The following is a 26,547-nucleotide window of genomic DNA, read 5'->3' as shown; positions in this document are numbered from 1 at the left end:
ATGTTTATACTACCCAAAGCACTCTACACATTCAATGCAATCCCTATCAAAATAACATCAGCATTTTTCAGAGCTAAAACAAACAATTCTAAAATTTGTATGCAACCAGAAAAGACCCCGAATAGCCAAAGGAATGTTGACAAAGAAAAGCAAAGTGGAAGGCGTCATAATTCCAGACTTCAAGCTGGATTACAAAGCTGTAATCATCAAGACAGTATGGTATTGACACAAAGAGACACATAGACCAATGGTACAGAAGAGAGAATCCAGAAATGGACCAAAAACTCTGTGGTCAACTGACTTTTGACAAAGCAGGAAAGAATAGGAAAGAATATCCAATGAAAAAAAGACAGTCTCTTCAACAAATGGTGTTGGGAAAACTGGACAGCCACATGCAGAAGAATGAAACTGGACACTTCTTACACCATACACAAAACTTAATTCAAAATGGATGAACGACCTAAATGTGAGAGAGGAAACCATCAAAATCCTAGAGGAAAACAGACAGCAACCTCTTTGAACTCGGCCATACCAACTTCTTACTAGACACATATCCAGAGGCAAGGGAAACAAAAGCAAAATGAACTATTAGGACCTAATCAAGATAAAAAGTTTCTGCACAGCAAAGGAAACAATCAATAAAATTAAAAGGCAACCTTCAGAATGGGAGAAGATATCTGCAGATGACTTATCAGATAAAGGGTTTGTATCCAAAATCTATAAAGAATTTATCAAACTCAACACCCAAAAAACAAATAATCCAGTTAAGAAATGGGCAGAAGACATCAACAGACACTTTTCCAAAGAAGACATACAGATGGCTAACAGACACATGAAAAAATGCTCAATATCACTTGTCAGGGAAATACAAATCAAAACCACAATGAGATACTGCCTCACGCCGGTCAGAATGGCTAAAATTAACAACTCAGGAAACAAGAGATGTTGGTGAGGATACAAAGAAAGGGGAAACCTATTGCACTGTTGGTGGGAATGCAAGCTGGAGCAGCCACTCTGGAAAACAGTATGGAGGTTCCTCAAGAAGTTAAAAACAGAACTACCCAATGACCCAGCAACTGTATTATTAGGTATTTATCCAAAGGATACAAAAATGCTGATTTGAAGGGGCACATAGTGCAATTATGGAAAGAGTCCAAATGTCCATCGACAGATGAATGGATAAAGATGTAGTGTGTGTGTGTGTGTGTGTGTGTGTGTGTGTGTGTGTGTAATGGAATATTACTCATCCATTAAAAAGAATAAAATCTTGCCATTTGTAACAATGTGGATGGAACTAGAGGGTATTATGCTAAGTGAAATAAGTCAGAGAAAGACAAATAACATATGATTTTACTTATATGTGGAATTTAAGAAACAAAACAGATGAACAGAGGAGAAGGGAAGGAAAAATAAAATAAGATAAAAACAGAGAAGGAGGGAAAACATAAGAGACTCCAAACTAGAGAGAACAAACTGAGAATTGCTGGAGGTGTGGTGGGCAGGGAATGGGCTAAATGGGTGATGGGCATTAAGGAGGGCACTTCTTGGGATGAGCATGGGGTGTTATATGAAAGTGATGAATCACTAAATTCTACTCCTGAAACCAATGCTACATGATATGTTAACTAACTTGAATTTAAATAAAACAACAACAACAACAAAGATTCCATTATGATAAAAGGATCAAATGAGTATTTTTAAGGAGGGGAGAGATGTGCTCTGGTCTCAAAGACACTCCTACCTTATTAGCAATAACTACTTAGAAAATAAATTCCATTTACAACAGAAGAAAATGTATAAAATATCTAGAGCTTAAAGACATGTGCAAATTTACAAAGAAAACTACCACCATTTACGGTAACACCAAAACACATGAACGACTCAGATCTAAATCTAACAAAATCTGTGCACCGTCTGTACACATAGAGCTACATAACCCAGCAGGGAGTTAAAGACCTAGATGAAATGAGAACTGTACCATGTTCATGATTTGGAGGACTCAAATTTGTTAATTTGTCAAATCTCCTCCAAACTGATCTACAGACTCCACACAACTTCATTGAAATTTTGACAGAAATTTTTTTTAAATGTTTTTATTAACATATAACGTATTACTTGTTTCAGGGGTACAGGTCTGTGATTCATCAGTCTTGCACAATTCACAGCGCCCACCGTAGCACATCCCTTCCCCAATGTCCTGGACAGAAATCTTTATAGAAATACACAAATTGATTCTAAAATTTATGTGGACAAGCAAAAGAACTAGAATAGCCAAAACAATTTTGAAAAATAACAAAGTTGGAGGACTCACACTAACTGATTTCAAGAGTTATAATATACCTGCAGTAATCAAAACAGTGTTGCATTGGAGACAAGCTGGACACACAGGACAATGGAATAGTAAATGAATTAAGTCAGAAGACTCTATATGGTGCTGTTTCCTATATTGACAAGAATACATGGCCCAGGATCAAGGAGTGGAAGTAAGAACAGCCCTACTTAGCATCCCTCCCAGTGACCTACCCCCACAACTCCTGGCTCCATAGTGAGAGGTCCTGCACCCAAAAGAGCCGCACATGTTTTCTTGCCAGGAGACACAGCAAGGGCACTTTAGGCTCCTTGTGACAGGGAGCAGCAGACAAGAAGAGGAACCGCTTCACAGCAGGAGGACCAGATCCTGACCAGCAAGAGGGTGGGCTGCTCTTACCCCATGAGGGCAGGAATACCTGTGCCCCCTCTTGATACTTCTTTGTCCCACTGTAACTGTGAGTGGGCATGTACAGAAGCATTAGGCTGATAAGTGTGTGGTTATCAAGGGTTCGGACACACTCAGGAATGAACTTTGGGGTCACACTAGTAGGTAAGCCGGCCTAGGTGATAGTTGAGGGTGAGGGAATTTACAATGGCAAGTCAGGAAGAAAGAAGATGAGGACCAGTTGTACCCATGAGACTGGCTGCAGCGAGAGGGGATGTATCCTTCCCAGTAATTTCCATCTCCTGGATTTTGCCTCAGGAAGAAAGCCCCATGAGCATGTACGGAGAAGCAGATGTGTGCAGCACAAGTGATGGACTATGCCGAGCATGGAGGTGCACAGTTCACATCTTTCAAGAGGCCAGCAGCCTCCAGGACAGCCGAAAGTCTCTAGCCACTGTATCTTTCACACTTCACCATGATGCTTGCAGCACACTGGTGAGCACAGGGTGGGCACTGGAGCAGAGCCAATTCTACCAGAAGAACAGGACTCCTCTAGCAAGGAACCGTTGTCCCCATTCGCCTCGTCAAGACTTTCTCAGAACTGCACCCTGGGGTCTTTCCCAGAGGTCAGACCTGCATCAGAGTCTGAAGGCCCACCCAACCCCTTGCTCCCTTCACCTTTATCCATTCCAGGTGCACCCCAAACCTTAACATTAATTTCCTTTTATATCCAGCCCCATTGTGGTCTCTCCTTTTCTTCTCAGAGAGCTTGAACTCATAGACCCAGGCCTGTCTCACCCCAAATCCTGTGTGTTTGTTACAATCCTTCCATTACTGACTTCCTATTATACTTAACTACAGCTCACTCGATGTGGGAAAAGAATGAGGCACTCTAACTCAGGAATAGGTGGAGTGATTATTGCTTAACTCCAAACCAGTAAAAAGGGAACTCCTTGCTTACTAACCTTTGAACTTCTTTCTCAATGAATACTAGGCATTGTGCTGGGTATGGGGGACACAAATAAAAGCAAATTCTTTTCCAGCCTTGTCTTCCACCACTCATGCAATGACACCCAGCAAGTGTTTACATCCTCCAAGCCCACTTACGATGACTGCTTTTAGATACAACTCCCTCCACCTTGACTGACCTCTCTCCCTTCCTTGCCTGGCAAACACCGACTGATGCATCAAGACTGAACCCAAGTGTCACCTCTGGAGCAAAGTATTCTCTGACTTACACAAGCAGAGCTGATTCCTCAGTCCTCCTACAGCACAACACCCTAATCACAGCATCCGTGACAATGAATTTGGATTTATCTGGTCCTCCTAACTGTCCTCCTAACTAAACTGGAAGTCTTCAAAGCATGGGTCGTGCATCCAAAGTGTTTAGTGCTGTGCCTGGCAAAATAGTAGGGGCTCCCTAATGCCTGAGAAGGGAAAAGGGGACCAAAAGAGGACAGGGAGAAGCAGCGTACCTGAGAATCGAATTAACAGGGATCTTAACAAACAGCGCTAAGAAGCCAGAATGTATCAATCAAGTGAAATGCTGACAGGACACCGGGTACATAAAAATGCTGAGACAGACTTTGCTTTCTCACACTCCCATAAAACACCTGTCCGGCCTCTCCCATGCCTAGTTTACAAGCTTATCAAATTCAGAGAGTGGTATGCCCCACCTTTCCACAACTTTCACAAGTCCACTCTCACAGCCTGCATCTCAAGCCAAGCCCCACTCTTCTCAGGACTTGTGGCATAGGGTTAACTGAGAAAATCTGTTTGATGCCTATGTGATCGTTACCATTTTGTTTCGAAGTCAACAATATTTAAGAACCACTCCGGTTCAATCTACCTTCTCTGGCCAAAAAAACTTTCTCTTCTTCTCAGGGGAGCATTCAATAAGCAATGTTCCCTGATTTTCCAGATTCTCAACTGATGATGCTCCATTCCCTATTAATGATAATCACAAGGCATCATGAATTCGTAGGAAAGAAACTTCGGTAAGGATTAAAGAAAAAACTCTTAAAACATAGGCAGCAATCTCTTGGATATTGGCCACAGCAACATATTTATGGATATGTCTCCTCAGGAATCAGACAAGGGAAACAAAAGCAAAAAATAAACTATTGAGACTACATCAAACTAAAAACTTTTGCACAGCGAAAGAAACCATCAACAGAACCACCATCAACATTCTCAGTGAGTGGCCTTTTTCAAATATACATATCAAATGATATATCTGATAAGGGGTTGCTATCCAAAATACATAAAGAACTCCTACAAATCAACAGCAGAAAAACAAATAATCCAATTAAAAAGGGGCAGAGGACCTGAAGAGACATTTTTCCAAAGAAGACACGCTGGTGGCCAAAAGACAAATGGAAAGATGCTCAATATTTCTCAACGTCAGGAAAATGCAAATCAAAACTATGAGATACCACTTCACACCAATCAGAATGGCTAGAATCAAAAAGACAAGAAATCACAAGTGTTGGCAAGAATGTGGAGAAAAGGGAACCCTCATGCTGTGTTGCTGGGAATGTAAGTTGATGCAGCCACTGTGGAAATCAGTATGAAGTTATCTCAGAAAATTAAAAATAGGGGGCCTGGGTGGTTCAGTCGGTTGGGCATCTGCCTTGGGCTCAGGTCATGATCCTGGAGTCCCAGGATCGAGTCCCGCATTGGGCTCCCTGCTCAGCAGGGAGTCTGCTTCTCCCTCTGCCCCTCACCCTGCTCGTGTTCTCTCTCTCACCCACTCTCTCTGTCTAAGAAATAATAAAATCTTTTAAAAAAATTAAAAATAGAATTACCATATGACCCAGTAATTCCACTTCAGGATATTTACCTGAAAAAAACAAAAACACTAATTTGAAAAGATATATGTACCTCTATGTTTATAGCAGCATTATTTATAATAGCCAAGATATGGAAGCAATGCAAGTGTCCATCAATAGATGAACGGATAAAGAAGATATGAGGTAGGTAGGTAGGTAGGTAGATAGATAGATAGATAGATAGATAGAAAAAAAGAATGGAATATTACCAGCCATTAAAAAAAATGTAAACTTGTCATTTGCAAAAGCATGGATGGATCGAGAGGGTATGTGCTAAGTGAAATAAATCAGACAGAGAAAGACAAATACCATATGATTTCACATATATATGGAATCTAAAAACAAAAAAATGAACAACAACAACAAAAATAGACTTATAAATACAAAGAACAAACCAGTGCTTGCCAGAGGGGAGAGAATAGAAAAATGGGTGAAATATGTAAAAGAGATTAAGAGGTACACAATTCCAGTTATAAAATAAGTCATGATGATAAAAAGTACAGCATATGAAATTTAATGAGTAATATTGTAATAACTTTGTATGGTAACAGATGATAACTATACTAATTGTGGTAAGGATTTTGTAATATATATAACTGTCGAATCACTATGTGATTCACCTGAAACTAGCATAACAAGATATGTCATAACATTATATAATGTTATATTACTTCAATTGAAAATGAATTTAAAAAATTAAAGTCTATCCACAACCAGGTATTTAAGAAATTGCACCAAATTTATCCCCATGACTTCCTGACCTAAAACTACTGCAGCCAGGCCAGTCTCCTCTCCTCTCCCAGTACAGCCCACTTATGCATTTCTGACCGAAAGCCTCTGTCTTGCTATCCTTGTCACCTGAAATCTCTCTCCCTTCCCATCCCCTCTCATTTTCCAGATCCTACCACATTCCCAGGACCTAGGTTGAACTCCTCCACCTCCTACTCCATGAGGTCTCAAAACACTCCAGTCCACACCGAGCAGGTCACCAGCACAATTCCTGCACTGGCCAGGGAGACAAACAATCATGGTATGGTCTGGTATAATGGAGAGGAACAGTGGAAGGCGTGGTAACTCCAGTAGATTTACCCCATCTAAAGACCTTCAGGTTCACAATTTTTTAAGACACTGTGTTAGAGCTATTAATATTAGGAGCCTCTGAGGAAAGGAATTGGGTAGCTGGAGGAGAGATGGGGAAGGGAGAGTTTTCATTGCATATATTCTTTTATGCTTTGTAAATTTTAAAGTATTATCTTCACAAAATACCCAAAATTGAAAAATAAAAATGAGATGGGAAAAAATTTTAGTGACTAAAAACACTATGCCACTCAAACAAAATAGATGTGTCAACATAAGGACTGTCAGTGTAGCTAACTCTAATTTATTATTTGTTCCAGGTCATTTGGGTTACTTAATTAAATAACACCTTGGTTCTGCTACTTACCTTTTTCGTATATGTATACTCTGTCTCTAAAGAGAATGCCAAGTTAGGGAATAAGAGAATCCAGTTATATTTCTTTTTTATCTCCTTCACTGCTTTAGACTGACAAACACATGTGGTAAGTATTCAATATTTGGAATCATAAACGTCTAGAATTTTACAAGTCCTTAAAGATCTCGGCTACCCTGTCATTTTATAGATGAAAAACTGATGCTGATAAAGACTAAGAAACATATCCAACTATCACAGGACAACAACCCAAGATACGATGAGAAGAATTTAAAACACACACACACACACACACACACACACACACACACACACACACACATTTTGAGTTTACTATAAAAATAAGGATGCCCACTAGAGGGAGCCAATAGTCCATGAACTTGAAGGTGAGGGTCCTAAAACTGTTACCTTCAAAAGGTTCATGAAAAACTTTTCCCAGGGCCACAGAATGTGACTTAAGAGCCACATACCTAAACAATGTAAATTCAGATTTCTTTCACCAGAAGTACAGAGACTTTCAAATCTCCAGCATTAAAAAAATGTTTTTAGCATATAGTAATATTGATTTTTTTTTGTACAAAAGTCTATCAATTTTAACACACATATTCATTTGTATAACCACCACAATCAGGAAACAGAACAGTTCCATTATTCCCCAAATCTCCTCCTCTGACTTTATAGTCAACCCCACCTACCCACCCACCCACCACCCACCCCTGCACACACCGTGGCATTCCACTGTATAGATGTAAAACTGTTTATCCATTCACCCACGGAAGGACATCTGGTTTGTCTTCAGTTACTGGCAATTAATACAGCTGCTATCAATATTCATGCACAAGCTTTTTGGGTGAAAACAGGTTTTCATTTTTCCAGGCTAAATGCCGAGGGGGAATACTGAGGCATATGTAAGTATATGCTCAACTCTAAAAGAAAATGACAAACTGCTTTCCAAAGTGACAAACAATCCAAGTTTCCTGCCTGCAATAGATGAGATTTCCAATTGCTCTGCATCCTCTCTAGCTCTTGATATTGTCAGAATTTTTATTTTAGCCATTCCAATAGACACATAGTGGTATGTTTTAATTTGCATTTCCCTACTGCTAATTTTTGTTTTAAAGATTTTATTTATTTATTTGAGAGAGAGAATGAGAGAGAGAGAGCACGTGAGAGGGGGGAGGGTCAGAGGGAGAAGCAGACTCCCTGCTGAGCAGGGAGCCCGATGTGGGACTCGATCCCGGGGCTCCAGGATCATGACCTGAGCCGAAGGCAGTCGCTTAACCAACTGAGCCACCCAGGCGCCCAGCCAACTGCTAATTTTGTTAAACATCTTTTCAAGCGAGTATTCTGTTCATTTTTTAATTGGGCTCTTTGTAACTGTTGAGTTTTGTGAGTTCTTTACATATTCTTGAGAGCAGTCCATTGTCATGTATGTGGTTTGCAAATATTCTCTCCCCATCTGTACCTCTTAATAGTGTCTTTCACACAGCAAAAGCTTTTAATTTTGATCAAGTTCAATTTATCATGTTTTTTCCTTTATGAATTATGCTTTTGGTGTCATGTCTAAGAACTCTTTGCTTAACTCCAGGGCATAAAGATTTTTTGCCGTTTCTGTAAAATTTTTATAGTCTTACATTTAAATCTATGATTCACTTTGAATCAACTTTTGCATAAAGTATGTGGTTTACATTTGAGGTTCATTTTTTTTGCAAAATAGAGGATATATATCCAATTGTTCTAACACATTTGCTGAAAAGACTACTTTTTTTCTTTTAAATTGCTTTTACACCTCCGTCAAAAACCAAACGGCCATATTTGTGTGCGTTTCTGAACCAGCCTCCAGTCTAGGCGTCTATCCCTTTACCAACACCACAGTCTCCATTATTTTGGCTTTATGTACAAGTCTTAAAACTGGGCAGCATGATTCTTTTTAAATTAAGAACGTGAAAGTACCATTATTCAATAGAGCTGACAATATCCACATAAAAACTTCTAGTTTCAAATTAAAATCAGTATTATGGAAATAGGATGGAAAAAAGGTAAATATGAGGGAAAGGGAACAGAGAGAAAGAGTGAACTGAAGAGAAAAAAGTAAAAAGTAGAAGCATGAGAGAGACACACATAAAGAAGTAGAAACACAGAAAAAGAAGGAAATAGAAAAAGGGAACAGGGAGAGGGGGAAAATAAAAAGAAAATGGTCCCCTACACATGGGACTCAACCGCTAAACCTAAGCCAATGAATTCCTGTCTGTGAACCGCAAACACCTTCCCAATTTCCACTGTCTACCACAGCTAGCTAGCATCAGTAATGAGAGCAGGTCAAGGGCTAGGTGTCTCACCAGACCAGGAACCCCATCCTCCTAAAGATCTACCTTGGCCAATGGCTTTCCTCATTAAATCATCCAAACAAGCAATTATCATAATGGCACTTCAATTTTTAGGTAACCCATTACTATAGGTTTAAATACTCTATAATTGCCTGTTCACATATGTAAATGGACAGATTCAATCAGTGTGGAATTTCTTTAACTAGAACGTTCCTGGTATTTGGTTTAGATGTTTCAAAGAGAAAAGCATCTGGTTCTCTTTAGATGTAATATCCACCCTGTCCACCTCCAAGGGTTGCCATGTAGATCAAATCAGATCACGGAAGGGAAACTGCTTTATAAACTGACACTTCTTATACAAATACACATAACTCTGGTTATGTATATTTGGTGTAGGTGTAGGACTAGGAAACTGTGTTAGACACAGATGACAGCACCTGGCTCAACTATGTAGAGCCTTCAGTGAAATCTAAAACAGTCTTCAGGAGCAGCAAATTCAGAACTCTTCCCAGACAGTGGCATTAGAAACGGGAAAGACAAGGTTCAGTAACTAGCTCTGGGTACTTCTCTGCAACCTCTCTGACTATTATGGACATTGAGATATTGGGATCTGGCTTCCCTTTCTTTAACACCAAAACTCACTATTTCCTTCTATTTTCTATACTTATCTCTTTGACTCTTGATAAAAAAAATCATGGTTAACAAATGTAAATGTAGTCACAGAAGAGACATGACACATAGTCTTTTAAAACTAGAAATAAGGGGCATCTGGGGGGGCTCAGTTGTTAAGCATCTGCCTTCGGCTCAGGTCCCAGGTCCCAGGGTTTTGGGATCTAGCCCTGCAACGGGCTCCCTGCTCCGCAGGAAGCCTGCTTCTCCCTCTCCCATTCCCCACTTGTGTTCCCTCTCTCACTGTGTCTCTCTCTGTCAAATAAATACATAAACCTTAAAAAAATAATAAAGAAGGGGCGCCCAGGTGGCTCAGTCGTTGAGCGTCTGCCCTCGGCCCAGGTCATGATCTCAGGGTCCTGGGATCAAGTCCCACATTGGGCTCCCTGCTCCGCGGGAAGCCTGCTTCTCCCTTTCTCGCTCCCCCTGCTTGTGTTCCCTCTCTCACTCTCTCTCTCTGTCAAATAAATAAATAAAATCTTTAAAAAAATAAAAATAAAGAAATAAAACTAGAAATAAGATTGGACACATTCTAAAATAAAAGCTTAACTCAATTTCTGTTACAAAATTCTTCAACACATACTGTGTGTGTTTCTGTCCTTAAAAAATGCTCTAAGAGCCTTCGGTATTTCGTGTAGCTTTCTTTAACTCATAGACCCAAGAAACCACCCACCCACTGCTATATTTATAAGTGCTTAGGCTGATGACGTTTACCTTATTCCCTTATTTGACAACTTCTTGAACACGGCTGATCATTCAATGTATTACCCAGTACTTAAGACATCGCTGGAATTCTGTAAGTATATAAACACATGTTGGCCACACCAAATATTTCTTGTTTATTAATGTGTGTTCAAGTGAAGTCCACTTCATGTTGTGGAAATGGAGGTGATATAGCATACTGTAAGAAGACAGGCTTCAGACACAGGCATCTCAATTCAAATCCTGACTCTTCTTGGTCAGGATTCATTTTTTTGAGTCCAGCTGAGGGACTTTGGAGCTTTGGCCTTATTAACTTCCTAATCTTTAAAATTAGGAAAATACACTGTATCAACAGATGTTGGGTTAAATGACGATAATGTGACATGTCAGCACATCATAGGCCCTTGATTACGTTAGTTCCTTACATGCCAGCAAGCACGCTCGGCTGGCCATTCCAGCCTCTTCGATACTATTTATAAAGGCCCCCCCCCCATAAAGCTTGATATTTAAAAGCACATTCTGGAATTTCTCCACCTCACTGGCTCTCCATCTATTTTTTTTTATTTTTTTATTGTTATGTTAATCACCATATATTACATCATTAGTTTTTGGTGCAGTGTTCCATGATTCATTGTTTGTTCATAACACCCAGTGCTCCATGCAGAATGTGCCCTCCTCAATACCCATCACCAGGCTAACCCATCCCCCTACCTCCCTCCCCTCTAGAACCCTCAGTTTGTTTTTCAGAGTCCATCATCTCTCATGGTTCGTCTCCCCCTCTGACATACTCCCCTTTTCTTCCTCTCCTGTTATCTTCTTCTTTTTCTTTTTTCTTAAAATATATGTTGCATTATTTGTTTCAGAAGTACAGATCTGTGATTCAACAGTCTTGCACAATTCACAGCGCTCACCGTAGCACATTCTCCATCTATTTTTAAATTTAACCTGCCTCTAGGTCCTAATCTCACTCATCTATTTCCATTATAATGCGGCAGCAGTCCTATTCTACCAGGACAGCAGCTAGAAGGACAGCAGGCAGGGCGGCGACCCCCACTCTTGCCTGGAGCCCTAGCACGCAGGTGTGAGGATCCTGAGCACCAGTCCCAGAAGCTGCATGCATCCAACAGCTGCCTCCACACTCATTAGCTCATTCTCAATTCAAGGCACAGGCTCCTAACAAATGATTTACCTATCTACATAGATTTCATCCTAGATTAATCTGAGAAATTGGCAAACATCAGTAGTTAGCGTACAGAACTTTCACCCAGGAAAATGGAAAGCTAAGAGTTTTCAGGTGGTAAATAACAGAAGAAAATCCTGCTCCCTTTATGATTCACAGGTATTACAGAAGGTGAAAGGAAAATCATTATTTAATAGACAAATGTAATCTGCCTGTGCACTTGATGTTTTAAAGGGGGACACACAATTAAGGCTTCATAGTGACACAAAGCATGTTCTGACAGTGCTGGATGGTTAGCTCCTAGAGCATGCTCCGATTTCCCTCCCCCGAGGACTCTGAAAAGCCTCCTGGGACACAATGGATGTTACCCCCATTTAAGGTCACAACAGAATAGATTGGAAGTTACTCATCCAGAGAATTTTTTAGAAGTGTTCTAGCTAAGTTGTGATGGGGTACAAGTACTTACAGTTTCTCAAGAGAAATAATCACTTGAGAATTCCCCATGATGTATGGCATGCAGAACCAGGGCTAGAGTCCCCGCTGCCTGATGCTAACAAACACGATAGTCTCAGAATAAGCCAAAATCACCCAAGATCCTACTTAAAAGTTGGATGAGCAAGCCAGAAATAACTGCCAAATGGAGAGACAACGAATTGCCCTGATGACAATCTTGATATCTGGAACCTGAAGACTGCCAATGAAATTCTACAAAGAAGTTCAATGCTGGGGCACCTGGGTGGCTCAGTCAGTTAAGCGTCTGCCTTCGGCTCAAGTCATGATCCCAGCGTCCTGGGATCGAGCCCCTCATCGGGCTCCCTGCTCAGCGGGGAGTCTGCTTCTCCCTCTCCCTCTGCTGCTCCCCCTACTTGTGCTCTCTCTCTCTCTGTGTCAAATAAATAAATAAAATCTTAAAAAAAGAAGAAGAAGAAGAAGCAGCTCAATGCTAAACATGCAGCAATGTCTGGTCTTAGCCTTGGTGTTGGAGGTCACCCTCACACTGCTCTGCAACCTCTCCTAGCAGCTAGCCCACAAAGGAGCCAAAGAAATGGTTCAGGGAGGAATAAACAGGTTTTTCTCTGCTCAAAGCCATGGGGCTCAGTGGCCCCAAACTGCCTCACTAAATGTGTTGTAAGAGCATTCTTCATTTGTCTTTCAGAGTAAAAGAAAGCAAATGTTAAGGGTCCATATTCTCCATTTCTTCTTTTAACTTCCCTTCAAGTTCTCAGCCCTCTGGGGGGTCTCTCTGTCGATAACTCAACACTTTCTCTTCTCAGGACACGTGCAGCTTCATTCCTCTTTAATATTCCCCCAGTCCCTGAAGCTTAGGTAGCCCCCCGCCGCCACACTGCCACCTCCAGCAATAAAACAGCCTAGCATGTAGTGAAAAGGAAAGTCCGAGCAGAGAGACATGCATATTTTCCTTGGATCATCAGGTGGTAAGTGTCCCATCACAAAATAGCACCAAAACATGAGCACCAAAACATGTTTTGGAGAACAGGGACATACATTGCCAGGGTTCAACTAAGACATCAGGGAATTCTAGCACAATTCTTCATACAGGCCCCGAGATGTGCTTAAAGATCAGACCCACTCTGCCACTAACCCCGTGAATACAACCCTCTCGCTGCTAGAAAGGCCCACCCCAGAGCTGCTCTTTCACCCTTTCAGATTCCCGAGAACCCCTGTAGCCCTCCCCCCAGGTGTGCAAAAGGCATGAACAGATGTCCTTTCTGAAAAGTCACTGCAACTAAACACGGCTAGGGGGCGCTCTACGGACCCAAGAACATTGCAACAGGTTTATCGTAACAACACACGTGGTTCTTCACTCAACAAATCACAAGTGTGAGCATCACTCCACTAGACAAGAGAGATTATTCCACACGAGGAAGTTTCAAGAGACTGACCAGATCCAGTTGTCCTCCCTGTGGTCCTCCCCTTCAGGGTAAACTTGTCACGCTTACCTGTACAAGTGACGATTGTCTTCAAAATCTTCCTGACCCCATTTTCCCTTGATGTCTTCAATAACATGATTCTTGAGGAATTTTTTCAGCAGCTGAACCGTTTGTTTGCGGGTCACTTCAGGGCCAAAGTTCTGACTGCACCTCAAGAGCTCATGCAGCCAATCCACAGCTTCGGCCGCCGTGAAGCAACGTTCATAACTTTTGAAACGACAGCGATGTTTCCGTAAAGGCATCCTAGCACGAAAAAGCTCAACTGTTTCATTCCACTGGGAAAGAAAGGGAGAAAAGCATTTAGTAACCAACTGATTTTTTTAAAGGTTATTACGTCCCAAATATTTAAGACAATGAATGCAGTTCTTCCATTGAAAAGACTACCTTGATGACAAAGACTTTAATTTTTTTTTTTTTTTTTTTTTAAGTAGGCTCTATGCCCAGCATGGAACCCAAGGTGGGACAAGAGTCAGACACTTAACTGACTGAGCCATCCAGGCACCCCGTGGAATCATACGGTTTTTACTTTTCTTCTGGCCTTCTTATATCTACATTTTATTTACGTTATTCATCCATGTTAACGCATGTGGCAGAGTTCATTTTTATTGCTGTGCAGTATTCCGTTGCATAAACAAATCACTATTTTTTTTTTAAGAGAGAGAGCGCGTGAGTGGGTTGGCGGTGGGGGGGGGCGGACAGGAAGAGGGAGAGAGAGAATCCCAAGCAGGCTCCACACACAGCATGGAGCCCAACTCAGGGCTCAATCTTACAACCCTGAGATCATGACCTGAGTGAAAATCAAGAGTCGGTCACTTAACCAGCTGCAATACCCAGGTGCCCCACTATTTATCTTTTCTTAAGTTGATGGACATTTGGGTTGTTTTTTTCTAAGAATAGTGCTCCTTTGAACGTTGTGTTTTTTGGTCAACATATATATACGTTCTGTTGGATATATACTTAACGGAAATTGCTGGTTTATAAGGTGTGCATATATTTAACTTTTGTAGAGGTTGCCAACCTGTTTTCCAAAGTGGTTGTACTGATTTATATTCCCGCCAGCAATGTATGAGGTTTCCAGTTGCTCCACATTCTCATCAGCACTTAGTGTTGCCTATCTTTTTCATTTTAGCCATTTTGTAGGCATGTAGTGGTATTGCATCGGGGATTTCTTTTGCGTTTCATTTCTAATTACTAAGGCTGAACATCTTTGCATATATTTTTTAAAGATTTTTATTTATTTATTGAGAGAGAGAGATTGGTAGAGAGAGAGCATGAGAGGGAAGAAGGTCAGAGGGAAAGGCAGACTCCCTGCTGAGCAGCGAGCCTGATGCGGGACTCGATCCTGGGACTCCAGGATCATGACCTGAGCCGAAGGCAGTCGTTTAACCAACTGAGCCACCCAGGCACCCCATCTTTGCATATATTATGGTAAATTTGAAGATCTTTTCATGTTAAATGCCTGTTCAAGTCATTTTCCATTTTATTTTTTCTATGGAGTGTCTGTCTTTTCGTTGGTGTCTTGAGTTTTTTGTTTTCTTTTGTTTTAGAAATTCTAAAAACATCTAAATGTTATCCTACATGGGATTGTCTCGTTTCCTGTGTGTTTTTAAGATGTTAAAAAACTGTTTAAATCTGGACCAACTTAATTTGGAGGATGGCATAGAACAGTGTCAAATGAAGTAGAAAGATTAATATATATCCAACGCGAAAAGATATTTGAATTTGGCTACAAGGAAGACATGATTCGGAATCAGAGTGGAATTCAATTGCAACACGTTAGAAGGTAGTTAAAGAAGGTAGAAAAAGTGAAAGACCAATTAAGCATTTGCTTGATGAATCCCTACTGTATGTTGGGCACTATGCTCTATGTCCAGGGTGCATGCTTGCACAGACCCTACCTCGGTCCTGTACATCTCTGGTGTTGTGTGGAAGAGAAGTGGACCATCGGTGCAGACTGGGTTGGGCAGGACGAATGAAGAGAAACCTGGAAGAAAAGGCCTGATCAGAAGGGAAAACAGGAGCCAGAAGTGGGAAAAATAAAAAGAATATGCCGAGATCAGAACTGTAGTTGTTAGAAAAAGATTTTCTGGTTTCAGTGGGAAGGGGGGTGAGAAGTAAAGATTCAGTTTGTGCAGTGATAGACCTGAAAGAGAAGGCTGGGAGAAGGGAGAATGGTTATGAGAGTAAGACTGTGAGTTTCCAGGACTTTTAGGAAGGCTGGCAGGAAGCCTAGGGTCTGAAAAAGCTGCTGGTGTAATTATGTAGGAAGGATACCATATGTGAACATTTCATTTAATCTAGGGAAGGCTGATGAAGGGGTGGATGTCTAGGTTTTGTTTTTTTAAATAGGAAAATATTTTGCCGAATTTTAAACATGTTTTGACATCAGGCACTATGTCTCATACATCTCTCTTTTCTTCTCTCCCTATAATGCTTTTCATGTAATAAACAGTACATACTTGCTGAATGCAGTAAAATCATATTAAACATCGGGCCCTAAGAAGTGAATTAGGCATATTGGGCTCAGTTTTAGCCATAGTTTTGATCGTTTGTTTCTCATGAATGTAAGAATCCATTAAGTTCACATGAAGGGATAACTTGGTGGTAATATCTCCAGTAAATACTTATTGAATGAATAAAATACATTTTTAAAAGTTATTTTTTTCTTTTGAGTGGGAAGGTTGTAAGTAAAAGATTTTCAAGGCTTGGGGCGCATGGGTGGCTCAGTTGGTTGAGCATCCGACTCTTAGTCTCAGCTCAGGTCTTTATCTCAGGGTCGTGAGTTCAAACCCTGTGTTGGGCTACACACTGGGCATGAAGCCTACTTTAAAAAAAAAAAAAAAAGAACAAAAAAACTATATGATTCCATTTACATGAAATCAAAAAGCAGGCAAAACTAATCCATGGTATTAGAAAGTATAACAGTGGTTACTTTGTATAGAGGTCAAGACAGAGAAAGGCAAGGGGAGTGTTAGGAATGTTACATATCTTGAGCTGGGTATCAGTTACATGGGGCGCTCATAAGAAAACTCACTGAGTCGTATTCATTTCATTATGCCACCTATATGTCTAAACACAAACATAGTTTTAAACAGTCTCCACATATTTTTAATCGTTGTTGTTTTAATTCTCTGCTGACATCTAGCCTTCATGTTAGTCCTGATCAAGAATGTTGGGAGTGGGGAGGGAAGAAGAGTTAATAAAAAAGATTTTCATTTATTTTATATTTATTGAATTATCATAATCATCATCAATTAAACTTAATGCATAGTACTTTATACATTACGCAGTAAATGTAATGAAGACATGGGTCCCTGGAATCCCGTATTTCAAACCAGAAGTAAATATGCCTATTAACTGATTCAAGCTGGTGAGTAGTTCCTCTACTTATTTTAATTAGGTAAGTAATAATGCACATTGTAACAAATTAAATGCAGAAGCGTATATAAAAGAGATTGCCCAGTCTCTCTCCGATCCCACATACCTGTCAAACATACACACACATATAGAATTTTCCCTTTTTAATGTATGTTATTTATTATTAGTATTGTTGTTTGCTTCCTTTCTTAAGAAATGTGATCAATTCTATTGTACACATTTCCCAACTTGTTTTTGCACTGAACACAGCATAGATGTCTTTCTGTGTCAATAACCTGTAGATCTAGCCTATTCTTATGAATGAATGCCATAATTTACTTAACGATTTTCTTTTCTTTTTTTAAGATTTTACTTATTTATTTGACAGAGAGAGACACAGCGAAAGAGGAAACACACGCAGAGGGAGTGGGGGAGGGAGAAGCAGGCTTTCCCCCTAGCAGAGAGCCCGATGCCGATCCCAGGACCCTGGGACCATGACCTGAGCCAAAGGCAGATGCTTAACAACTGAGCCACCCAGATGCCCCTACTAAAGCATTTTCTAACTGATGGGCATGGATCTGTTTGCACTTTGTTGTTTCAAAATATTACTTTAAAAACCCTGGGGCACATGGGTGACTCAGTTGCTTAAGCATCCGACTCTTGATTTCACGCCAGGTCATGATGTCAGTGTCCTGAGATTGAGCCCCGCCTCAGGTGGGGTTGGCTCCGTGCTCTGCATGGAGTTGGCCCCACCTTGTCCCTCTCCCTCCCCCGCACTTGTACATCTCTCTCTCTCTCTTTCAAATGAATAAATAACTTAAAGGACCAATGCTTTTATTTATTTGTGATAGAATGGATTTCTAAATTTTATCAGCATATTTAGATCAGATGTAACAATTCACAGTCCTACCAGCAATATCAGAGCATGCTGCCTTACCTGTGGCCATCACTAGATGTTACCATTCTCATTTCTGCCAATTCGTGTTCAAGAAATGATATGTCTGTATTTTGTTTGCATCTTCCTATCTTCATCTTAAGTAATTTTCATTTATTTATCTGAGGCTTGACCTTTTTCTATTGGGTTGTCTCCTTTTTCTTAATCAATTTTTTAAAAATGTTTAAATCTAGCATTTAAGTCAAAGTGCATAGAAGTCAGGAAAGTTAGTCTATTTTGCTCAGTTCAGTATCTCCACAACTGAGGACAGTGCCTCTCATATGGTGCATGTGTTTAATAAAGGTGTTCTGAGTGAATGAATATGAAATACTAATCCTTTTAAAAAGATATTAGAAATGTTTTCTCCTGGCTTATCAATTTATGTGGTCTCTAGCTATATGAAGGTTTTGTTGTTGATTGTGATGTTAATGAAACAAATATATCTTTATTTTCTTTATAGCTGCAGGATTTTCCCCTTTAGGGGAAGGAAGTTAGAGATTTCCCCAACCAGCGGTATTAAAAATATTTATCAAAGTTTTCTTTTAATGTTTTAGAGGGATTTTTTTTAATATTTGAATCTTCAACTAGAATTTTTTATGGTGGGAGAAGAACACCTCTAACTTTATTTTCTTCCAAATGGAGAGCCAATTATGTCACCCTTTTTTCAATGAATTGAAATACTAAGTTACCTTACATAGTATCTTTCTTGATTCTGTTCTGAACTCTCTTTTTTATCCCACTGAGCTATTTGTGTCTTCCTATGCAATACTACACCATTGTGATTACAGTCAATTAATACTAAGTTTAAATCTCTGGTAGATCAAGGTCACCTAGAGTCTCCTTTAAAAATAAATTTTTTTTCAAAAATAATTTTAATTCTCATACTTTTACTCTTCTGAATGACCTTTTCATTCAGTGTATTCCACACACAGAAAAAAAAAAACTATTATGACTGGATTTTTACTGATTCTGTTGATAGCTGGTTTTCATTTCACACTAGAAATTTTCTAATAAGACATCCTAATCAAAGCTCATATCTTATAAAATGAATTTTAATTTATTTATGTTGATTCTTTGCATTTCTTTTTTTTATTTTTTTATCTTTTTAATTTTTAATTTTTTTATTATTTTTTTTATATTTATGTTGATTCTTAATGGCGCTTATCATTATGGATTATATTTACTCAGTCCATGAAACACTTCAGAATTCTAAAACCTGGTGAGAACTATGATCTCTGTTCCTACTTACTTCCAAAAATAATTATGTTGTAATTCGGCTATTCTGTCAAGAAAGAAGAATTACATTACCTGTAAAATACTTCAAAATTCTCAGTCACACTTAGAAGGAAAATATCCTATGTCATCAAAGACCAAGACAGAGCTTGAGAATGTGATTTTTTTCTATGACATTATTTGGAGAGAAAAATCTTTATAGCAAAGGGAACAAAAGAGATTTGCTCGTGATTAAAAAAAATACTTTGTTTTACTTATTTATCCCTTAAACTAGGGATCTGAAATAAGGAATCACAATTGTTTTTACTTCACATCATGAGCCAAACTACAAAATACAGCACTGAGTGTTGAAATGTGCTTCCTGTTTTTTTTTTTTTTTTCTCCAGGATGTTTATTCCATTTCCTTCCTTCTTAGTACCACAGATATTGTGAGAATGGTGCTATCATGCTACAGCACCTGGCCCGGGAGCACAGAGACAACCAAACTCTACCTCTAGCTGAACTTGCTACAGACTAGCAGGGCGAACCTGATCAAGTCAGTTCACCCCTATAGGCCTCAAGAGAAGGAGAAAACTGGACTAGACAATTGGTCATGTCCATTCATTCTAGTTCTCAGATTCAGTGACAGCTATATGGGTTTTAAAGTTTACCACTTGCATCAGATGGTAGAAGTAACTCAGAATTAAGTTCAAAGAATCAGTAGGTTAAAGCCGTTTTTATAAAAGCAATTTTCTTTCTCCTCATTATTTTATTAAAATGATGAACTACGGTTGACCCTTGAACAACAGGGGTTTGAACTACATGGGTCCACTTTACATGCAGATTTTTATTGATAAATACTGTCAATGTATTTTCTCTTGCTTATGATTTTCTTTTTTTTAAAGATTTTATTTGAGAGAGAGGAAGAAAGAGAGAGAGCACGAGCAGAGGGGAGGGGCAGAGAGAGAAGCAGACTCCACTGAGCATGGAGCCCGACGTGGGACTCGATCCCAGCACCCTGGGATCATGACCTGAGCCGAAGGCAGAGACTTAATCGACTGAGCCACCCAGGCGCCCTTCCTTTTTATTTTCTTAATAACATTTTCTTTTCTCTAGCTTACTTTATTATAAGAATACAGTATATAATACATACAACCTATAAAATATGTGTTAATTGACTGTTTATGTTATCGGTAAGGCTTCCTGTGAAGAGTAAGCTGTTAGTAGTTAAGTTTGGGGGGAGCTACACATGGACGTTCAACTGCGTATGGGTGGGCACTCCTAATCCCCACATTGTTCAAGGGTCAACCGTATTTGTATGTGGGTTACAAAAGTGAAAGCTATTTCAATGAAGATGAATAAGTTTCTAATTAACTTCCATATTCATCATGTAATGACTTAGAGTCTGTCATTTGATTTTTGGCAAAAAAATTTACCTAGTCCATAAAATGTTATTTTCAGATAAGACTTTGGTGCTTTAGAAAATGGAGCTGTACATGGTTTGAAAAAGTAAAGGGAGTCATGAAAGGAGGAAGTAAAAGCCTACTCTTTATATGCCAATGATTATCCCAAGCTTTTCCTGAAGACTGGGTTAAGGGTGATCTTGGGAGAAGGGCGAAAGGATAAGCAGAGACAGCGAGATGGAAAGATAAGCTGGGAAGATAAGTAAAGAGAGGACTAGTCACAAACTTTGTGATTTACCTGGTAAAAGTTGTAAGGCACAACTGAATTATGCTCCAGGAAACATTTATACATTTTATAATGAGGTTAAAGCATCTACAATGATGACAAAGATGACTGATAAAGCAGGAAGTCTCACCTTTTTAAAAAAATTTCCTATTGTTTTCTGTGCTTCCAGAATCTTGGTTTAAGATCAAAGATCTCAAATAGAATAAATTTGACAACTGAACTACCTGGGAAGTTCTGGTAAAATTGAGGTGCTTTCATTAATTAGTCACATAATTAAATTTCCTGCTTAACTTGATCAGTCTTGGCTAAACTTGACTTGAATATCACTTCTTGGGGGCTGACAGCTTCTGGAGAACAAAGAAAATGTTTCTTTATAAATTCCTTTGATAATATCTTAATGTGACTCAGAATGAAGCAGTGCCTTATCACACAGGTACTATGCATCCATGAAAAGTAGTGATTTATACAATTCAGTGAATGAGATTTTAACAGTTCCAATTATGATGTAACTTCTTTTAGTCTAAAGCAGGAAGGATGAGAACTAGCTACCCAAGATCTTGAGCTTCTGTTTTCCTTGCATAAGTGCTGTGAATAAATTTGGGGAAGAGGGATATGTTTTTCCCTCCACAAAGGACAGTAAAGTTTTTGAAAGTCCCTGATGATGCACAGTCTTTATCTCATCCCTCAATATGGACCTACCAATAGCTCTGATCCCAGATGGTTCCAAACGGTAGAAGCAGTTGTGAAGTGGAAGTAAATATGAAAACATTTTTTTAAAAACCCTATTTGTTCCCTGTCAGCACCATCCACACCTCTTAGAGGCTAGCCCAGAGGAAAATCTAAATTTATATTTGCTGAATCTTTTTAAATGAATGAATCATTACGAACGCCTGTAGTTTGCAAAGACGCGTGCAGTAACTCCTCCCATCCTGTTCCCGTCTCTTCCTGGATATCCGTTACGTTAAACAGAACAATGAAACCAATTCCCAAATTATATGTGGCCATAAGTGGCAAAAGACCAAGAAGCGGGGTCCCTTCCTCCCAATTACCAGCAGGCTTCCAAAGAACGCCTTTAAACACCTGCAATTGACATTACCAAATTGTCACCACTATTCCGTTAGAGTCATCCTCTAAAACGCAAATCACTAAAATCACTTGCTCCAGGTCACAAAGAAATCAACTACGCCTCAGAACCCTGAATACCAAAGTTCTTCTCCCAGGAGACAAAGCAGCACCCTGGACCCTCATGGTCTGTAAAGGCTCTTTCAGGGAAGATCCGTTCGGAGGCGCCCGGGTGGCTCAGTAGTTAAGCGTCTGCCTTCGGCTCAGGTCATGATCCCAGGGTCCTGGGATCGAGTCCCACATCGGGCTCCCTGCTCGGCGGGAAGCCTGCTTCTCCCTCTTCCACTCCCCCTGCTTGTGTTCCTGCTCTCGCTCTCTCTGTCAAATAATCTTTAAAAGGAAGAAAAAATCAAAAAGAACATCCGATGGGGCCAACCGCTGATTTTAGGTAGGTGTGGACAGACCAGAAACGCTGGGAACCAGAAAAGCGGCCAAGACCCAACTGCGTTCCGGGCACCGTTAGAAAGCACCTCGGTGTCACCACAAGTGACACTCAGGACTGAGACACGCCCTGCCTGGACTGCGGCGAAGGGTTAGTGTTACAAGGGGTGGGGGGCCCTGAGGTTACCCACGGGGCGCTTCCTCTCCGGGCTGCAGGCGTTCGATTCCAGGGGACAAAGGGGGTGGGGGTGGGGTCACCCTGTTCTTTCGGGCGCTTTAAATCGGAAGGCTCACTTACTGCCGAGAACCAGGCCAGTGTGTGTCGGGAACGAAGCTGCACCCACCCACGACGTGCCAAGCTCCAGGCCCGGTAAGCCTTTCTTTGGGAACATCGTCCAGAAAACGGCCGCCCAGGCCGGAACGGGTCCGGCCTCCCTACTCGGGCCCCGCCAACCTTGCAGATCGCGGGGATCGCGGCGTCGCCCAGGCCCTGGCACCTCCACTCACCAGCTTGGTGGCCCGGTACGGGCCGGGGCCCACGATGCGGTGCTCCATGGCCGGTAAGCAGCGGCGGCGGCGGCGGCGGCCGCCCCAGCGCGGATCCCAGCGAGCCGGCGGCGCCGCGGTTTGAATCGCGAGCCTGTGCGCTGCGGACGCTGATTGGGCGGCGCGGCGGCACGTGACGGAAACTGCGAGGCGGAGCCTCGGGGACCCCGGGATCCCGGCACCCCCGGGGCCCGCCAGGTAGGCGGCGGGCGGCTGGGCGGGCGTCTCCCACCGAGGCTCCTGCGGCCGCGGGAGCTGGGCTCGCAGACCCGCCGGGTACAGAGTCCGCTGTCCACCCTCGCCTCGCGCGCGTACACCAGCGTGTGCGCAGACCGTGAGGGGCGCCTGCGCTTTGTCTGGGGCGAACCTGGCCCGCCTGACTTCCCCAAGCCCGCCCACGCTGTCTGTGCTAGAGAGGGTCAATGAAAGTGTAATTCGGTGATCGGAAACCGTGGACGGGGGGAGCAAATCCGTGTCCGCTTTTCATAGGTAGAGTGAACGTGCCGGTGCTGCTAATAGGATTGGGACGGGTGGGTAGTGAAATGAAGCCGGTGCACCGCCTCTATAAGTGGAGGGACACTGAAACACTGGGCAAGGGGACTTGGCCCCACGGGGTGTCGACGGCGCGTACGATCGCTAGAGCTGGAAAGAGACCCGATTCACCTTCCCGTTTTTTTTCTTTTGGTAATCTATCCCTTGAATTTGAATTCTGTTTTATATCAGCCTGAAAATTTGTCTTTTGACCTTTTGACCTGTTTTACTGCTCACAATTTTCCCCCTAGGAATTGCTGGTCTGAGTTGTTCTGATTCGCTGTTGTTAAAAGGGACAAATGAGGCCACCGCTCTATACCTGCAACTCGAGTTCAAAGTTCAAATCTGAAAAAAAGTTCATACCTGGTCACCTCAGTGAGTACGCAGAATAAGATACCATAATAAAAATCTGGGTAAGAGACACCTGGGTGGCTCAGTCAGTTAAGCATCTGCCTTCGGCGTGGGTCGTGAGATCCGGGTCCTGGCGTCTGCTTCTCCTTCTCCCTCTGCCCTCCCCCCCCCCCCGCAACTCGTGCTCTCTCCCTGTCTCTCTGTCTCTCAAATAAATAAATAAATTTTTTTAAAGAAAATCTGGGTAAAAGATCGGGCTCCCCCCTTCATAACACCCCTCCTACTTAGGTGCATTTTAGAAAGCCCCCCAAAATTCTGAGATGACATGTGTGCGTTACTTTTTTTAATCAGAAAAAGCAATAAAGATCATTTTTACCTTCAAGGACTGAATCCTTATCAGAAAGGACTACAGTGGGGCACAAGAGAAAGAAGCAAAGTAACTCCAGAACCTGTCTGTCAACACCAGTGACCATTGTGGAACTGGGATCTGATACAGAACATCAAAACGTCATGCCCTGCTTCCTGAGCCTTTTCCCAAGAGTCCTTCATGAGCTGTAGACAAGATAATTCCTTTTACTGGAAAAACATCTCCAAATGATCTACATATCAGAGGCCACAGTCTCTGTGAAGGTAGTTTGAATTGGGCTGCTGATAATCTACCAGTCTTTCAGCATCACATAAAAACAATTGGGAAATTTCTGTGCATACTCTTCTCTGCCATATTTAAGTGTGAGGCCATCAGAATCCTGTAGAAGCTTTGACTCAGCCTCTGAACATCTTTATAGGGTACAAGGAATACTGGCAATCTCACCATCACCAGCTGACTTGTCACTGACATTAGGAAATTCCAAGCTGTGGAGCAAAACGACAGAGGCACCAAATGTATCATGGGATAGGGAATTGTGTTTCTCAATCACTGAGTAGGGAGTGGTTGGGAGCAAGGCCTTCGCTGCCAAGAGAGTTCCTGACTGCTGAATTCAGTCCTTCTACTGCCTGAAATGTCTCCCAGCTGGTTGGATGGGTCGTTTTGAAAGAACTCTGCTGAAACCCAAGTCACTCACTGCTTACGTTAGATTTTAGGCGTTGGGATTGTACTACTACTTTCAGTTATGTTCCTTGGCATTTAAGCCATGAAGACAGTCCATTTGTTGAGGTTCTTAAAAGTTGTAAAATCCGTGATTTGATTTCCAAAGCTATTGGTCTGTCCTGTCACCACTCTATTGGGAAATGTTCCCCCAGAAATTGTATTAATACTCTTCACTAATAGGGGCATCATATTCTTTGGGGATATGGGTGATGAAGAAAGGCTAAAAACATATGGAAAATGTAAAACCATACTATTTCATTGGAACTATTAAATCATATTTTTATTTCAGCATTTAAAAAATAAATAACACAAAAAATAGAGATTTATATTCATTCATTCACGTATTCACTATGTCTGAGTTCCTACAATGTGCCGGGCACTGTTTCAGTCACTGGAATATTTTAGGAGAAAAAACAAAGTCTCTGTTCCCAGGAGCTGACATCCTAGTAAGGAAGGAGACAGCAAGCCAACTAAACACATAAAAGTATATATAGCTTATCAGGTGGTAATTGAGTGTTGGGAAGAAAAGTAGAAGAAGGAAAAGGAGCAGATGGTGGGGACAGGGATGCTGTTTCGGCTCAGGTGGCCAGGGAAGTGACATTTGAGTAAACAATCTGAGTCAAATAAAAGAGTAACTGGGGGAGGATCTTCTAAGCTGATGGAATAATGGCCCCTGTGAAAGTCTGAGGTGAACACATGATTGCCACGCCCAGGGAACATGGGAAGGAGGCCTGTGCCTGTGTTCTCTAGAGCAGAGTGACTGAAAGGGAGAGGGAGGAAATGGGTTTGGACACAGAGAGGAGAAGAGCTCTTTAGGTCACATTATGGGTCATGGGATTTGGATTTTACTCTGAATTGGCTGAAAATGTATTAGAAAGCTTTGAGAGTGTGTCAAGATAATAGGTTAAAGCATCTCTCTGGCCACTGTGTAGGTAGCAGAATGGCATGGGGGTAGGTGTGGAGTGAAAGCAGGAAAACCAGTTCGGAAGCTTGCAATACCCTAGGAGAAAATAAATAAATGTGGTTGATACAAAGCTTGGCACATGGTGTCATTCGACAAGTACTTGTTGAAGGAGTAAATGGACGAGAAAGTAAAACGAAGCTTCATAAGTTATTCGTCTCCTAAAGATTCATTCAATTCATTCTGTCTCTAAACATATGTTTTACATGCGTATACTCTGCAGTATAAGAGCTAACTTTTATATTTTCAGTATAACCTATAAAATTTGCTCCTGAACCTACTATTCTGCTTTGTCTTATTGTTAAAGAATTATCCACACTCACTCCTCCCTTCTGAGAAGACACAATCCATACCCAGTGCCTTGTGTTATAATCACACACACACACACACACACACACACACACACACACCTCCTGCCACTTCACAATCAAACCATTAGAGTTCTAAGTTAGCATAATAAAACCTTTGCCAAGGATACAGCTGAATGGATTCTCATATTGGATTCTCATATTTGGGCATAAGTTCAGTTTCTCACACATCAGGACAGGGCTTCTTTGTTGCTATCGCTAA

At 41.2% G+C, this 26,547-nt stretch overlaps 1 protein-coding gene and 1 long non-coding RNA gene across 3 annotated transcripts in view; one reads left to right on the top strand and one right to left on the bottom strand.

The window, feature by feature from the left end:
* The window catches only part of DEPDC1B (DEP domain containing 1B), a 90,113-nt gene extending 66,985 nt beyond the window's left edge, over window positions 1–23,128 (bottom strand). Inside the window, exons 1-2 of the mRNA XM_025892416.2 lie at window positions 23,009–23,128; window positions 13,816–14,081 (exon numbers count right to left, since the gene is read on the bottom strand). Of these exons, the coding sequence (XP_025748201.1) occupies window positions 13,816–14,081; window positions 23,009–23,056 (314 nt within the window). The 5' untranslated portion in view covers window positions 23,057–23,128. The remainder of the gene's footprint in view (window positions 1–13,815; window positions 14,082–23,008) is intronic.
* On the top strand, window positions 22,175–26,277 carry LOC112839470 (uncharacterized). 2 transcript variants are annotated; one of them, XR_012382079.1, is made up of 3 exons: window positions 22,175–22,652; window positions 23,830–23,953; window positions 24,313–26,277. It is a non-coding gene; the product is annotated as an uncharacterized lncRNA (long non-coding RNA). The 2 variants fall into 2 exon arrangements; XR_003212206.2 differs by lacking the exon at window positions 22,175–22,652 and adding an exon at window positions 23,118–23,245.
* Window positions 26,278–26,547: the final 270 nt, after the last annotated feature.

Source organism: Callorhinus ursinus, unplaced genomic scaffold, assembly GCF_003265705.2.
Source record: "Callorhinus ursinus isolate GAN/ISIS: 27379988/994484 unplaced genomic scaffold, GSC_fseal_2.0 scaffold23, whole genome shotgun sequence".
Classification (NCBI taxonomy): Eukaryota; Metazoa; Chordata; class Mammalia; order Carnivora; family Otariidae; genus Callorhinus; species Callorhinus ursinus.
This window is presented reverse-complemented; position numbering and strand designations above follow the sequence as displayed.